At 39.8% G+C, this 17,631-nt stretch overlaps 1 protein-coding gene across 18 annotated transcripts in view; it reads right to left on the reverse strand.

Annotated features, from left to right (window-relative positions):
* Nucleotides 1–17,631, reverse strand: part of MAST2 (microtubule associated serine/threonine kinase 2) — a 213,411-nt gene that overhangs the window by 100,008 nt on the left and 95,772 nt on the right. For 12 of the 18 annotated variants that reach the window (XM_061451359.1, XM_061451358.1, XM_061451357.1 and 9 more), the window contains 2 exons: nucleotides 11,970–12,001; nucleotides 3,138–3,344 (listed from right to left, as the gene is read on the reverse strand). In XM_061451359.1, coding sequence (XP_061307343.1) covers nucleotides 3,138–3,344; nucleotides 11,970–12,001 — 239 coding nt within the window. Of the gene's footprint in view, nucleotides 1–3,137; nucleotides 3,345–5,250; nucleotides 5,477–11,969; nucleotides 12,003–17,631 lie in introns of those variants that run through there. The other 6 variants (XM_061451367.1, XM_061451364.1, XM_061451373.1 and 3 more) reach the window with 3 other exon arrangements.

Genomic DNA, 17,631 nt, shown 5'->3' on the forward strand with positions numbered 1-17,631 from the left:
AATAAATTCATATATTCTTAAATGATATCACAGATGTCCACAAAATCCTAATTATATAAAACTCATAGCATCGTAATTACACACTGATCAAGTAATTATGTACTGAGCTCAAACACTTAAGTATTTTGGAGCAACATTAGGTTTCCCATTTTGTTTTACTTAAACAAGACAGCAAGGATCTGACCACCATCACATTAGAGATGATGACCAGATTATGGGAAAAAAAAAAAAAATCCATGGCAGTATTCTGCAAAGCTATAAAAAATTAATAGCTATTATCAATGGACATTATTAAAACTAGAACATCCAAGGGAAAACAGTCTCATAAAAATAATCATTACCATATAAACCTATAAGAACATGTTCCACAACTAGCACGAATTCATTAAAGCAAAACAGTGTGAGAAAAATCATTGAATAATGCAGCTGAACCAAATTCTTCTCTTTGATTTGTTAGGATAAAGCAAATTTCCATTGAGACTTCACCTCACCTGCAGCACCCAGACATGCCAGAAATATGGCACTTGAACACTTTCATCCTGTTATCACAAACAAATTAATCCATTTCCAGCTTGTATCTTGCCAAAGGTGTTAGAGGGAGTGTAATGGTTTTTTGAAATGAGAGAAATGCACAGTCTGTAATCTCAAACCTATTTCTTCCAAGTTAGAACAATTAATTCATGGCATCTTTTAAGCAACCTGATATCAAGAAATGCCGTAAATCATATTTTGATTAAAGGACAAATATGGGTGTACAAAGGACTTGCCAACTCATAAATAGGACCAGCTGTGAATCATGGCCTCATTTTCTCCTTCAGTAATTTGACTTCTCTGCTACCCCAAGAAGAGTGCGAGATCCCAAATATGAGACTCAATACTTCAGTTTAATTTTGGACACCATTCTCTTTTCTTCCTAAAGATACATGACCTTAATTACAACCCACGGTTGCATCAACTATAGCAGTCTTATTTCACCTGCTATCAAATTTATTATTGTAATGCTGCCACTTCACATTTCCTTTTGCTCTTTTGAAAGGTTTGCATTCTTTTCAAAGGTTATGTATAGAATATTTGCATTCTTAGACTAATTCTTTCACAGGCCATGGACTTCCATGCTGACTTGTCCCAAGATGCATCAACGTCGTCCACATAAAAAATATCAACATCAGGAAATACATGCAACGTAGAGTACAAGCAACGTAGATTCTTGCAAATGCAGTCTATCAGAAGTGAGAAATGGTTAAAAGTAAGGCATAAGTTTTTCAGCCTAATTTTTCCACCAGTTCCTAGTAGCACTTGCATATCCACGGAAATGAACTACTGCCTGGCTAACCTGAGGGTGTTAAGCTGAGTAGATCAATGCTAGCAGTAACTTGCCAAGATGAACCTTTGCTCTAAGCAAGTAGGAATGGCTATCACTGGCACTGTAACCAAGTAAACAAAACTACAACAAAGGAAGACTGGATAAAACAGGATCAAGAGCTGCACAGGTGAAAGCAACAAGGACAAAAATAAAAAGTTATTATAGTGGACCTAAGCTCTTACACAGAGCCATGTATCTGGGAATCATCAACCATTCAGTATTTAGAGAGCAGATGGCTGGAAGGTCCCCATATGTGAAAAACATATTAGCAGGAAGAGTCAATAGTAACAGTAGAATATAACCTGACACTAAGACTTTTATATGAACCATTCTTAAAGAGAAAAATATAGACGGACCCTTGTCAAAAGCCTGAAGATTGAAGGATTCCAGAGAAAAAAAAAAAAAAGCAGTATCAGAAAAGCTTTTGAAACTAATCAATAATAAAAAAGAACAGTTCTCAACTGACTTTAACAGTAATCTGATTTTGATACTTAATTGCTACTTACCAGTCTGTGAATTAGCCCCAAAGCTAAACAGCATTTAATCGTGTTTAATCACCCTGTTGTAAAGGCACATTACCCAATACCCGCCCTCAAATAACAAACATGTATTTAAAATTATATTGATGACAATGGTATTAAAATGTTAAGAGACTGCTCCCTGGCCACTGCCCTTCACCTCACTGCAAGTGCAGCCTTGATGAGCACCATATTAAGAATTTTCCCTAAGTGCTTCCCAATGTGCAGGGAAAGCAGCAGGGACACTGGGCAAGCACCTCTCATCGCAGCAGCGCACAGTAAGTACAGACACATGCTACATCCCTTACTTTCACTGACAACTTGATTTCCACTCCACACATGGGATATATGTTACTGCCCATTAGAGGGACAGATGCCTAAAATAGTTCAACTTCACATTTTCTGGTTACTCTTACAAGAGCTGGCCAGCAAGCGCAATCTTCCTCTGAAATAACAGTCTAGATCCAGGGGCTATTGCATTACCACCTGATGAGTAACTGAAATTTGACCGGCTACATCCACACTGCAGCATGCGAACTTCAAAACCAGCCCTCTGATGGCTATGCTGGCTCAAGTTTTAAGTAGGTGCCTCCAAGTTCCAGTTTCATAACTGCACACACAAAGATCTCTAGCTTGGTTTAGCCTTGGCCTGTGACTGCCTCACTAGGTGAAGTTTCCTCCTAGTGACTAATCTGAAGGTTTCCACTGGGGCCACTGATGGCCAAGCATGTTCCACTGTAGCACAACATGGAGGAAGAGCTAATCCTGCAGGAAGAATACACCAGTTAAGCTCTCAAACACTTTAATAGAGACTGAGCTGGTTTGAAGTTGCTTCAGTTTACAAACTCTTGTACCCCACATTTAAGCCTGCTAACAACAGGCTTGATTTTACTCATTATTCTTTGTAGTCACCGTGTTGGGAGACAGAGACTTCAACCTGCTGGCTTCTCTAAAAACTAATGTGGATTTACAGAGTGCAGTCCCCACAGTTCTAGGCAGGGCTTTTTTAGGACACTCTACGCCAGTTTACTTTTAAGTTGGTTTTCTTGACATCAGCCATGCCTGGGAGGGTTCTTTTCCTGCATGGTACAAGCTGCACATGTACTTGGAAGCGAGCACAAGGTACAACCAGGAATTTACATGCACACACAGGTAGAAAGGTTCCCATTCCTTAATTCACTTTATCTTTCTTAAGTTCATAAATGGTCACACAAACACCAAACGGTTAGTAAGTCCTAGCCGATACCTCTCCTTACCTCCACTGAAAAGGATGGCTGTAGCACGGACTAGATGGATTGCTGTGGGGTTGTGAGTTCAGGTAAAATACTAGAGGAGAAGTAACAAGTGCACAGTCAGCACTAAATGGGAATTTAAGGTGCTGCAGACCTGGAGCAGACGTAGGGGAGAACATGTGCTGATGAACATCAGTTCCTCGGCAGTGGGAGTACAAAGGAGAGGAGATTCTGACAAGGTACCGCAGTAGGAAAAAAAACATAAATCAGGGTCAATATCACATCTTCTGTTTCAATTCAAAAAAAAGCGAGATACTTCCAAAATATAAGTTACATCTTCTTAACAAATGCAATAAACTAAGTGACCAAAAGTAATCTTTCTGATTATCATCCAAACCAAAACGTATTTTTCAGCCAATTTAGTATGTATTCAACATTATTTTTCCACTATGAAAATGGTCCAAGCTGGAATTAGCCAAATCCTTTTTTTTTGTACTGATTCCCAGGCTTTCTGGAATACACATCATTTAATGTAAATCCTTAATGTAAAACCTTTAATTGAGGAAAAAATAACAAATTGATAATGGCAACCCATACAGACACTGACCATTTATACCACAGCCTTCACAATTTGGGAGCCATGGTTCCAAGCCACACTGTGGCAACAATAGAAGTATGCCACTGTGAAAACACGAATTACCAAACCATTAACTAGGAAATAACGGTTAGCACTGACAGTGTTTTAGAACAACTAAGTAAGCCTGAAAGCAGCGCTGCAAAATAGCTTTATCCTCATTTTAGCAATGGGGACACTGAGGCACAAAGCAGTCAAGTGACTTGTCCACAGCACGTCCATTGCACTGTCCGGATTACAGCTGAGGACACTGATCCCCAGCTCTGTGCTTGGTTCTGTGCACTATAGTGCGTTGCAGGGTTAGCAGCCAACAAGCATCCATATACACAGAGAGCACAGAAAATATCCCAAAGTAGCTGCTTTCCAAAAAGCTGCAAACAGACTTTAACATGAACACAAAAATGAGGTTCTAACACCTACTTTATTGAGCTATACACGATGAGATGTCCTTCACTAGAAATAAAGTAAAAGTTAATACACAAATACTGGTACTGTAAAGTGTGCTTATGTATTTGAAACTTGTTACACTAGTTTCAAACTAGTTACAAACTAGTGCCACTGTATTCTTACAACTCTAACTCTGATTTTGACTGAGGGCTGAAAAAAGTTTCTATTTACTATATTTAAACATAAAAGTGAGCAAAAGAGACAGCTGGGGAGTGCTTCAGCTTTTGTTTAGCATTTTACACTGAAAGTCCTGAAGTTAAGCACATTTGTCAGCGTTCCTTGCTTTAAATTTCCTAATGAATCCAAATACTCATCAGCAAGTAACCTCTGGATATTGGACATCCTCTCCACCAGCAATCTCTGCTTAAACAGAGTCCATACCCAGGAAAGGTTAAGCCTGCCTCACACCCTGCTCCTCCCTTCACTAGATTCATTTAATCTCCTCTACTTATAAACTTAGTATTAAATATACAATTTCCTTAATTTTACCTAATGGAAATAATAAATCTAATTACAAATTTCATAAATAGCAGTTTTCATTAGTAGATTTCAAAGCATTTTAGAAGGACACAAGCACTAAAAAGTAACTGCTTGTTTAAAGTTCGTTTGTAGAAATACATGTGGCAATGTAAGTAAAGATTATTTGCTCCAAATCTAAGAGTTTCCAATAACATTCTTAAAAGATAGGAAAGGTAACAAAGCCTGGAGATTTGAGCTCGTGATAGCTTCCTGGCAGATTATTAAAAGTACTTTTTAAATCTGACAAGTGATAAAACGAGAAAGACAGTTACTATATTCATTCATGTTTGGTACAAAGCCTAACCACAATGTACCCCATTTAAAAACACCCAAATATTGCTCTGTTCTGGCTGTACTTTGCGGTAAATGTTGAACAAAGAGTAAAACAGTAAAGCTTCCAACTGAAATTTCGTGTACAGCCAAAATAAGCACCACAGATAAGGAAACTTCTAACAAACAGAAAATTCTGACTTGTTCTTCTTCATAGTTTCAATTTGAAACATTTAGGTGAAATTTATTTTTCACAACAGTCCTTACTGGATCCGCAGAGATGGGGCTCCAAGCCTCTGTTTCCTCCGTTTCATCATTGTGCTGATACACTATGTTTCTTCCCAGCGTGTAAGAGGCTTAGAGCCAGGAAGGAGAACCCACCGTTATCACTCCAACACAGAGCACAGAACAATCAGTGCAGTTCCAAGCTCTTCGTATACCCCCAACGTCAGAGAGAGCTCAGGAGTTCAGTAATGGTCCGGATTAATCACACAGCTCATATCAAAAACCTAACTATTGTAAAAGAAAAATAACAGAAAAATCTTCTACAAGTCTATCTGTAGCATCCAAGGAAAGGAAACGAAGCCCACGAGTACGACAGGAAGGCACAGAAGAGTCCAAGACACAAACTGGCCATCTGACCTGTCACACAGCCAGTGATACAGCCCAGACCCACCCTGGCTGAGCCCACAGCAAATCAGCGACAAACTTCTCCTGGGCTTCAAGGAGCAGGAACAGTGGTTCGCACCAAATCAAAAGGAAAGCATAAAGCCAAAGGGAGCGATGGCACACTTGAAAGGATTCTGGCAGAAATCTCACATAGCAGCTTGAAAACTCACACTGCGATAGGAATAGAGTCGCTGCTCCCCGCCAAAGCCCTTGCAGAGTCATCAGCGGTGCAAAGAGCAGCTGTTCCCGACCGGCAGGAACACGTGAACCAGCCCTTCTTCAGTAATCAATCCCCTTAGGAACACACACAACTTGAGCCTTAAACATCTTCCTGTAACTTCAGAGCTGTGCTTCTGCTACAAACTTTATGGATTCTCCCACTGAAAACAGCAACAGCAATTGCAGCAGCCTGGGGAGCCAAATGCTGAAGGAAGGAGGAGGGAGGGGGGGGGGACACCTTCATTAGGAGACAACACTCTTGTACAGTGCAAGTCTTGCACTTCTGTTAGCAAATGGTAATTTCAATCAGTTTCAAGTAATTTCAATCAGTTTCAGCTATTAATGAACAGCTCCAAAATAATGCCCAACACTTTTGAAATGTGTATTTCCAAGAAGGTAGCTTCCCCCAAAAAAATTTCCTCATATATTTATTTGATAGACTTTAAAGTGTTGAAGACTCTAGGCTGGTAGAGACTGCTATTCTCATGAGCAAGTACTCATCAACCAAGTAAATTCCAGATTACAACTCCAGATATATCTTCTGATTCTTTCCTGGATGATGTATCTTCGTTGTCTTCATCCCTGGAGGATACAACCTGGAAGGTATATATCTTCAGATTCTCCCCCGATTCAAACAACAGGAGTGCCCCAAACTACAAGATCCCAACCTCTCAAAATCTATGTCCCATCAGGAGAAGAACCTGCCAGTCCCAAAAGTAAGGGCCAGGGTGCCCAGGTTGGCTGTTCCTTAAACAACCAGAGCCCCTAAACTCTGCCCCCCAACCCCATGCCATGCTTCCAGAGTAAGAAAGCACAGCAAGCCACAAAAGGTACAAATCTGTTATGTCATGTACAGTTCTACTATACTTGTTCAATGTGAACCTGGATTAAGTAGTGGAAACTTGATAATAAAAACAGCAAAAAAAGACTTTTCTTACTTTTAAGTCACTGATAAAAACCTCCATAAATTCTTGGTCTTTGAGATGACGCTATACACAGAACACTAAAATCCCCCTTATTCACTATATCACTTTTTTAATGGAAACAATGCTTTCACATTATTTTTAAAGCCTAATATACAAATAGCAACACTCCTACGGAGACCTGCAGGAGTAATTCGGCACGTTCCACCCCCAGAGCCAGCCCCACATATCAGTTTAAGAATGCCTGGTTATTTTTGATCTACTTGCTTGTGGGCTGCTTCTACGCAGCTCAGAAAAGGATGGGGTGGTTAGCAAACACCACCGCTTTCTCTCCCCATCCATACAAAGTTTCACAAGCAGAAAGCACTGAAGAGACGCATTATTTCTTACTCTGTTTCCAGATCCAAGACCGAACAGAGTGAGAAGGAAGCAAAACTCCCCATTCCTTTTTCAGAACTGCTTTTTTCTCCATTTCCAGCACACTGACTTCTCCACGCTTGAGGCACACCACTTGCTCCTGGCAGGGAAATGGCATCCAGCAGAAGCGCTTAGCCACCAAGGAGAACAGAAATGGAATGATATACTCCATTTCTCTGCAGATACAGAGGAAATTCCCACAGCACCTGAGCATGGCAAGACAAAGACATAAACCAGCACCAAAGGCCAGAATTCTTTTTTCCTGTCATCAAACCTGCTGTTGTTTCCAAGCTCTAAAATAAGACAAGTAGAAACTGGTATTCAGCATATCCTCCCAAAGGAATTCCTTGGAGTGTTTGTGTGTTATTTTACTGTCAAGAAACTGGGGGTAAGTTTTAACAAATTACGATGAAGGCTTGTTTAATGAAACAGCCTATGAAATGTCTAAGGCTGCAGAAACTAAGAACCTTCAGAGGTTTGTAAGTAGAGGGAAGGGCACAGGAGAGAGAGAAAGAGAGAAAACGAGCCCCACAATGGACATAAATTGCCTTAAAGAGAGATCAGAAGGAATAAAAACTACCATAAAAGCCTTGCTCGTCTTCAGCAAGCACTAGTAAGTTCCTTACCACATTTCATAAAGATAGACATAAAAATTTGAGATAAATACTATTTATCAGCACCCATCACCTTCAAAAGAGCAGTTGGTAATATCTGATTTATTTAAATGTGTATTTTACTGCACATATTCTGAATTATAATTATTTTTCATGTTTCTCATGTCCCTGTGTTCTTCCTCCATCCACACACAGACTTTAAAATTATATTTGGTACAGATGGTTGACAGCAGGAAAGAATTAACAAAGAATAACATGCATCCGAAATCAGAAACTGGTTTAGCCAATTTAGTTTGCTGTGGAAATTACTCTTCTCAAATTTAGATATACTGTAGGAGAGAAATCTTCTCTTCTTGAAAATTTTGTGTTTAGATAGTACAAAAATCACAGCGACCCAGGCTAGCAACCCTGCCTAGGAAACCATGTGGATGGCAAATATAAACCCACATTTCTCATAAGAATCTGAACAGGTCAATAGAGTTCATGCTATAAACAAGTGAATTTATTAAAAACGGGGTACTGAACAAGAAAGCAGACGGTTCAAACACAACCCCAACTCGATTTAGTGACTGCTGATTAGCTGGGGAGGCAATTGAGAGAAGACGGTGTTGCATCCTGCAGCCACAATGAAAACGTGCAGTTTACAGCCTGGTCTCTTGGATGCCGAGTTGGTGTTATACACATGAATGCACATGAGCACTTCATCAGGAGCCCCATCTTGCTGCGCAGATCCCACCTTTGTCCTTTCAAGTCTGGAATGTCTCCAGTGTGCTTCAAGTGCAGGTGCACATCAAAACCATTTGAAAGCTGCAGCCAGCTATACAAAAAACAATCTCTGTGCAAAGAGAGCACCAAAGAACAGAACTGGGTAATCACTGGAAATAATTAAACCACTTCCACTAATAGGATGGAGATCAAAGTTTGGGTCTATCACTTCACATTCACTATTTGAAATTAAAGAAAATATTCATTAATGTTAATTACTTTTTGTGAACAAAGCATGGGGAAAACATAACCAATACATTTATATGTATTATTTATCAAAGGAAAACTTTGAACTCTGATTACTGAACCACACCAGAGAGAGAAGATAACTCCTTGTTCTTGTTCTCATGTTTATATTATTCAACCCTTAGTAGCCTGCAACTCAGTTGAGTATACTTCCCTTTAGTGTATTAAATATAATCCCCCTAACAGAAACAGACTCACTTTAAGCACATTAACAACAAAATGATATCTAAATAATCGGGCATTCCTCTTAATGTCACCATGCATACAATTCCCCCATCTGTTTTATATGCCTGCTCACTCGGTGCTGATTATTTCACGATTAGACTACAAGATCTTCAAGGCCAAAGCCATCATTTACATTGTGCTTGTGCTCACTTCCTCTAATATGGAAGCAGAATTGCTAATGAACAGACTTTACAGGCTCCATTTCACCACCCCTTCTCTTCAGTCTCTACCCAAAACCTTCTTTAGGTGACAAAATTCCTCACGCTCTCCAGCCAGCCATCTAACTCCACTCTTTCCTCAGTGCAAACAAGCGTATCAACTGTTGTTATGCCTACAATCAATTCCTGCAGAAAAATAGCAACTACTAACACTGACCCAGGCAAATATGAAGCAATGAGAGTCAGGTGAAGAAAAAGAAGCATTGTCAGGAAGAGCTTGACCTTCTACATGTGGTGATGACAAATACCATAGCTAGTCCACAGTGTAAAACCTTTCTAACTCGACAATCAACCAAAGCAATCACCTAGCAAGCAGCAACAATCACGCCTTCATTCTTCTTCAGTCTGGATGGAAAATAATTATTTCCTCCCCAAATACAATGTTTAACAGTAGTAGATGCACCCAAGGTCCAGACTAGCACACAGACAAATGCTGCAGGGCTGTGTATTTCTACATAACGCAATTGGTACTGAACTGCTACAAAGGCTGGAGTTTGTGCAGAAAATGGATGCACCTCTTGAGGGTTTCTGGCTCCAAGCCAGGTACTGCATCCTTCTGTCAATTCCTGCTTCTGCTCCTGTCAGTGAACAAAAGTCAATGAATGACAGTCGATGAATCAGGGCTTAGCTACATCCATAACCAACCCTGCTCATTAGCTATGGAACAACAGCTTTTCAGAATAAAATTTGTTTTCAGAATTCAGTTTTGCTTCTGAGGTTCACTGTTCAGTTGATTCAAGCACAGGAAAAGCCTCCAGAAGAACCAAGAACTGCCTACAGTCTGTATGTAAGTGCACACCATTAGGCCAACCTTTCTGACAGAACAGTTAAACAAATTTCTACATGTGTGTATTTTTTACATATATACACACACATATTATAATTATTCCACTTTTTGACATAAATTCCTCTAATTCCTCATTCCAAGACTAACAGTGGATTTTTTCTAAATCAAGCAAGCACTCTGATACTGGGATATGCAAATCATGTACATCAGCTCCACAACACCCATATGCTTAACAGCACAGCATTAACACAAATATACAGAGGCCACCATGTACTATTGACTGCTTAAATAGTTAAACTTTTCAAACAACAAGAAATCACTTGGTAGACTTAACTATGTAATCTGTACTTCCAGAAACTGCACTCAAACAGTTACAAAACACAGGCAACTGACAGAAGACATTTCAATTCTTCATAGATTTTCAGCCTCACTAACAGCTGCAACCTGATGCTCAAAATTTATAGCCTGGATCTTCTTGACACAGGTTGCTAAATTTCTTCACATAATGATGTCTTAAAAGGCATTCACTTGTGGAAGAAAACTCAAGTGAAGTAATGAAAACTGAAGGTGTTACATCAATATAGAAATAAAACATTCAGTTACTTGGTTTAGTTACTACTAAATAAAGCATTTGAAGCTATTTGTATCTCAGATATTTGAAATGTGAGTACACGAATGGTTTTGTGTCATACCCACCTCCACGCTTGAACAAAGGAAGGGAATATCTCTGGCATCCTCAGTTTCAGTTCCAGAAGTTTTATACCAAAATGGGTAAGAGTTACATTAAACCAAAAACTTACTGATAACTCGCTGCTCCACCATTTGTTCTAAGAACCTTCGTGACCTTCAAATCATGAACACCACCCTTCGTAAAAACCTACCACATACAGTTAAGTCAGCCTTTAAGGCATGCTGGTTAAAATATAATAAGCAGCCCGTGTTTCATGTTCTTTAAATAATTCCCTGGCTGGTTCACCCCTGTCATATGAACGAAACAAAAAGGTCTGGTCATGCCCCATCTTAAAAAAAAGGCCTTTTGATCCCTTGTATTGTTCAGTCCTGAATCACTGGCACTACACAGCATTTTCTAAACACTGGTTCTTGTACAAAGAGGATAGCTTACATTGAACGACTGGAAATAATTTCTCATTAGAACCAGAAACCTGAGGAAGAAAGGTTACACGCTTCTGTCAGCTTCGTGTCTGTAGTCTACAAGCTTTGGGAAACAATTTAAAATCATAATGCAATAGCAGGCAGTACAAGAGCTTTCTCTTTTATATAATGCAATCAATAACACAATTTCTTCCACCATAAATCTGTAAGCACAGCAGAAGCTAAGCTGTCACAATACCACTGAAACACAAGATAGCTCACTAAATGTCCTTAAACATCATAAAGTATTGAAGAAATGCTTTTTTGCTTAAACCACACTTTTAAAAGCCTACTTTCCCCACCAATTGCCACGTTGTCGAAATATCTCCATTACAGTGACTGCTCCACAAACACCTGACCTCATGGCCCAGGAGCTACGTACTCAGACCTCTGTCAACAGACTGTTTGAAGAGCAGTCATCAAAGTTGTCCATATCACATAAATAATCAGTGACTTCTGTGGATTCGGTTCAGCGATGTCAGTGCAAGCAACACTCAACACCGCAGCTACTTCTGTATCAGGATCAGCTCAAGCTGGTAATTAGAAGTAAGCTTACACTACTACTGCTTTTCCTGCTACACTTAAGGAAATGAATAGAGGCTTCAAGCTAGCTGCTTCCAAGTGCCTGACAGATTCTTGAAAATGCTAACAGACAAAACAGAGTATCTGCCCATTTAAACGATTTCCACAACTGAACAGCTATATATGTTCAAAACAAACCAAGTGATGAATAAAGAATAATTCTACTTACAAGCTTCCTCTTCTGGGGAGGCTGAGCTCCTTCTGAAACAAAAACAAAGAATGGAAACCTTCAGTTAATTTCACTTGTTATTATGTATTACTCATTTATTTATCAGTAAAGGGCTGAAGCAAAATTAGTAGCAAGCTGGCCCTTCTGATCACATGCTCAGGGTATAGCTGGGCACAGAGTGAAAATGTGAGTCTGCACACTATATCACTGTAGTTCAGGGTATAAAAATAACTCATTTTGTCCGAATAATCATTGCCTTTGCAGTCTCAAAGTCCTAAGCAATCAACAGAGCAAAAATAACTGAAATTAAAGCCTAAACACAGATAAAGCAATAATTAGTTCTATTCTACATCCCTCATCAGCACTGTACCTGCACCCCTTCCAGAGCCCTGGTACCCAATATTCCAATCCTCTCACCAGAAGGAAAAATTAATGCCACAGAGGGGCTTTTGGTATTGCTTTTTTAAAATGTATACATTACTTTAATATTTAATTATTTTATTTATTTTAATAATATTAAATATAACAAGATTACACTAAATAAAATAATTAAATAACGTGGAACTAATTATTAATTTGTTTATTCTAGCTAGTTAACATATTATCACAAAATGAAATCCAAGGCTAATGAGATCAGCAACCACTTCAAAGCAGCGGTTTTCGCCCAAGCACCAAAAGCAGAGGAAGGCCGGAAATTTTACGGTTTTTGTTCAGTCGCACAGACCACGAGCACGCAGAAGGCACAGGCAGTGATGCGCACAGCACCGCGACACACCAACCCTCCCCGGGTTTGGGTTTCAACGTCCATCTCAGCACGTCGGTGCTTCCCCCATGCACCCATACATCCGCCCTGCGCTTCCGCACGGAGCCACTAGGTGGCAGCCGCCGCCCGCCAGCCGCCGCTGCCGATGCTTGCCCCACACTCAGCCCCGCCTGACACCGCCCCTCGGCCCCGCCCCTTGGGGCTGGCCCCGCCTCCTTTATCCCTGATCCCGCCCCCCGAACATTGAGAATAGTCAATAGAAGAACAAATCCATCATCTCCAGCGATCTCTTTTCCGTATTTAGTGATGGTGACGTGCTGACTGACATGACTAACAGTGTGAATGACAACCTGCCAATGATCTGTTAAGTCAGATACTGGTCATTGGCAAAGTTTTTCAAAGATACCAAGAAATTACAGCTACGAGAACTTACAAAAAACATTAAAGCATCATTAAATCCTACCCATGCTGGTTTTATTTTCAAATTCCCTACACTTTGAAATTTCCTTGCTGTTGAACAGCACTGAGCAAATTCCATGTGTGAATTCTCACAAGCCTGACAGCTTACAGCATCACGAAATAAATTCCTATCATCAGACAAACTTGTCAAGATCTAATCAAAACATTTCAAGTATGTAAGATAATAAATCATTAGCATCTATAACAGGTTGTGTGGTTTATAGTCTAGAAAGGTGCTTCTTCCACTCCCGTTTGTTGGAAAGAATTAGTTTCCAACTGTGAAGTCTAGGTAGCAGTGACAGCTTTTTGCCACTGCAAATGGATATATAGGTAAGATACAGTTATTATATATTACTCTCTTTGCATCTATATATATATGTATCTCTTACAGCATCTCCTCAGGTGTATTTAATTTATCATCTTTAAAGAATATCTGATATAACAAAGGTGCTTAGCAGTGGGTACTTTTTCAATTCAAACAGCATATTTCTGTTTATTCCAACACAGTCGGCCCCAAAACACTTCAGAATGGATGTAGAAAACTCTGGAATTTAATAGTACAGATGAAAAAGGAAAACAGTGACCTTTAAATCTCTATACCTTCTATTTTTTGAGCTTTTAGGATTCAGTTTTACAAGCTTTGCTCTAGTCATTAGGGCTGAAAAGCCACTGAAAAGCACAGGTCCGTTAACTGTGACTTACAGACATACACCACAGGAATCGTGGTCCAGTAACAGGAGTGGACAAACCTTTTCTGTTCCTCTACTACTGTACATTTGTTTTACTCGCACAATAATATTACCTTTAATACTTCCTATAATGCAGCTAATTCAGGATTCACTGTATGCAAGGTTAAAGAAGGACTCACTTGGGCTTTGTTCCTGAAATCATCCTTTGAAATCTGTGATCAACTGAGTTTCCACATCAGGAAGGAGAAAAGTGCTAGCAGGTGATATCTCGATACACCTGAAATATTATTCTATCCATGTAGCAATCGGTTTCATTCTGCACCTCCACCCTGACAAACACAGAGCAGCTCTGGAATCGATACCCAGCAGTTCGAATTTAATATCTTTGTGGTCTTGACAACAAAGAGTACAATCAAAGCAATCAATTTTTATACCTGTTGTTCCACTCCACTTCATCTTGTGTTAGCCTTAAAATCCCCTTGAAAAACCCCGTGAGCTGTACATCAAGTCCTACCCCAACTCCTGCAGCACTTTTCCTGTCCTAGGACAAACACCAGGCCTGCGCCCTATTCGCCCTTTTCCACCTTGCCACAGCATGGCTGGGAACAGCACTTCCTTATCATCCTCCAAACCAGGCCAGGAATGGTGGAGCCAGTACAAAAGCACTGGAGCTGGAAGCCACAATACTGTGAGCAGTGTAATTATAAGCTTTGCTTTTCCTGAATCATCAGTGTCTAAAAAAGCTACACCCCAGGGAAGAAGAAGAAAGAAAATGCCTTGAGACGGAAGCAAGGAAGGAGCAGACTGCAGACAGCACGGGTGACCTACTTCAGGGTACCTATTTGAGGATATCCACTGTCAGGAGAACACTGCACACCTCCAGGGAACACAGCAGACAACAAAAACGCTTCCCAGAGATAGGGATACACACACAGGGTGGAGACTCAGCTGGGTCTTAAGATGGCTTCACGCTTTAATGCGTGTGATGGGACCAAACAGGAGCTTACATCTAAAAATGCTGGGGCAATGTCAAAGCACTGATCAAATAATTATGGGAAACACTGACGTTCAATGGCATTTCACAAGTACCCTATAAAGGTAAAACGCCACTTAGAGTCAGTTTCATAGTAAACATTTTAGATAGCAAATGATGAAGGATGTGATGTTACGTGATTGGTTTTCACCAGCTCCAGAAAGGAGGTTGGTACTGTATATCCACATACCCTGAAAAAAGAAAACACATTTTAAGAGGTAAGGTTACTAATAAAAGAGTACTGCGCTGTGACTACTTGATCTGAAGCGCTATTTACAGGGTGCAGCTGAAATCCTCTAAGTAAATGTGCTAGTTTATCCTAAAGAACATTTTTCATTCAAGACCCCCCTTCTGATGAGAACAACACAAGAACATCCAAGATTCAGGCTGCCTCCTTCAGCAGCACATCTGCCTCCCGAGGCACTCATGTTGCCAGTACCTCTATATATTACCATTATTGCTTCAGCCAGCCTCCATGCCACCTGCTCTCCAGGTCAACATAACCCTCAAACGACAGGCTTACATTTATACTGGATTTATAGGAAGTAATAAATGGCATAAGAACATTTTAAAAGATTTTTGCACATTATTCATGCTTTCAGAAGCAGAAACTACTTCTTTCACAGATCCAAAAAAAATAAGAAGCGTATTAAATCTTGAAGTACTGAAGTGACATGAACAGACTGTTCTGAAAGTTAATTTTTTGTATCAGTTCCATATTTCAAGGCATAATTATTAACCATGCGACTTGATCTCTACATGACAAAAGAATCAGCAGATTTTCAGACAACTAGTTAAAAACTGAACCTTGGGAAAGAAACTCAGCATCGTGGAGTCTACACAAAGCTGGTTCAAACACCCTCCTTCAAAACGGCTCCTTGTATTTGTTTCCTTCGAATTTTATCATCTCAGACCACGCAGATATAAAATCAGTTGGACACTGTCACATGCTACGATTCAGGTTTCACAATAGGATTACATCCTCACTATCATTTCTGAGGGAGCAAGGAAGCTAGAAGACACACTGGTCATTTTAAGGATCACTTTTCTGTTTACATAATATATTGTTTAGCGCACAGATACTGAAAATGTATTCTATTGTCATCTTTCATGTACAGAAACTGCATCTGAAAACAGGAGTGTTTCAGGCAGCAGTAAGACTGCTGGCTTTTTGCCTACATATAGGCACACAGTATGAAATGGAAGTCTGGAAAACTATTTGTTCATTGACCTACAATACAGCCCGTATCTTTTAAATAGATAATGTTACATTATAAAAGTGTCAAGAAACCAGGAGCCCATCACTCAAATTCTGTCACTTTCTCTCAGTCTTGCAATTTGTCCTTGAATATGTAGCTGCACATATGGCACAGACCCACAGGCAAAGTTGGATGCTGGAGTCTGCACTGACGGCAGCTTAAACCTAGTCCTTTCATATTAAAGTGAGAACCATCGCTACACTCAGGCTGTTGCATATTTCTGCCAGAGCAGACAGCATGATTCCTGCGACTGCCTTTGACCTTGGCTCTCTTGCAAGGTAGCTCACTATCATACCAGGTGGGACAACAGACAAATATTTTTACAGCTGCAACAGTAAATACATCTCAGTTAATAAGTTAATATTTCACAGATGATGAAACTCCACTGACAGTCAGTGACCTGGTACCATGCACTCGTGTTTTACTACTTTCCCTTTGCTGGCTCTGTTTGGCTTTAGGGTATGCTACCAACCAGCAGGGGATTAATTAAATCTCTTTCTATACATAACCATTTGCATTACAGAAATGATATAATGAGGGTTGGAATCTCCAGTTCTGATGGAAAATACAACCTGGCCATGCAAGGACAAACTGTAATCCATCCATCAGATTAACAGGGAGGAATTTTTCATGGTGATTAAAAAAAAAGAACTACCCACCCCACATTAAGCTTCTCTTTCTCCTATCAGAATCTGTCAAGAAAAATAAATTTTCTTCTCTGGTTATTAAAAATGGTACTTCTTCATTTCTCTCTCCGGAAATTATCACATCTGAACTTGTTACCCAAACTCATCAGCAAAGGATTTTAAATACCACCACTAAAACCATATCTGTATTGAATGTCAGCTTAACCTATGTAAATGCTACAGATATTTTTTATAACATACTGGCTCTTTAGAAACTAAATTCAGGATCATACTGTTAGATCATCTGCTTAGCTACAGAGATGCTCAAAATACAGAAAATGCATACCCAAGCTCTTGCAAATACCATTGAAAATATTGAGAGGACACCAATTTTAATTCCCAGACCTTCCCCCACACTATACAGAATTTATGCCTGCAATCACACAAATCCTGAATTGCCATGGATAGCTCAGACCCAGAGCATCTTCCCACATTTCCAGTACCAGCCAAACTGTCTGGAACTGCCCTTTCCTAAGGAATCTCATCTCACTTTCATGGTGACAGGATGCTAGAACCTTCAGGACAATGTTTGTGGCACTAGAAGAGTTAATGGTGTACCTGTTCACCCTGTGTTACCCTAAATATATTACAAGTTCAAAGCAAATGACATGTATTATTTGGATTAGTTCTCTACATCAACACAAGTTACACGTCAGTAAAAATGCAATTTGCAAAGTACATTAACATATAAATCCAAATGGGGAAAGAAACCTCAGCTGGTTAACCAACAGGCAACCCTATTTTTCTAAATAATCAGTTTATATCAGTCTTCA

Source organism: Pezoporus flaviventris, unplaced genomic scaffold, assembly GCF_033815535.1.
Source record: "Pezoporus flaviventris isolate CSIRO_AGI_PZ_B2104156 unplaced genomic scaffold, CSIRO_AGI_Pfla_v1 ptg000013l, whole genome shotgun sequence".
NCBI lineage: Eukaryota > Metazoa > Chordata > Aves > Psittaciformes > Psittacidae > Pezoporus > Pezoporus flaviventris.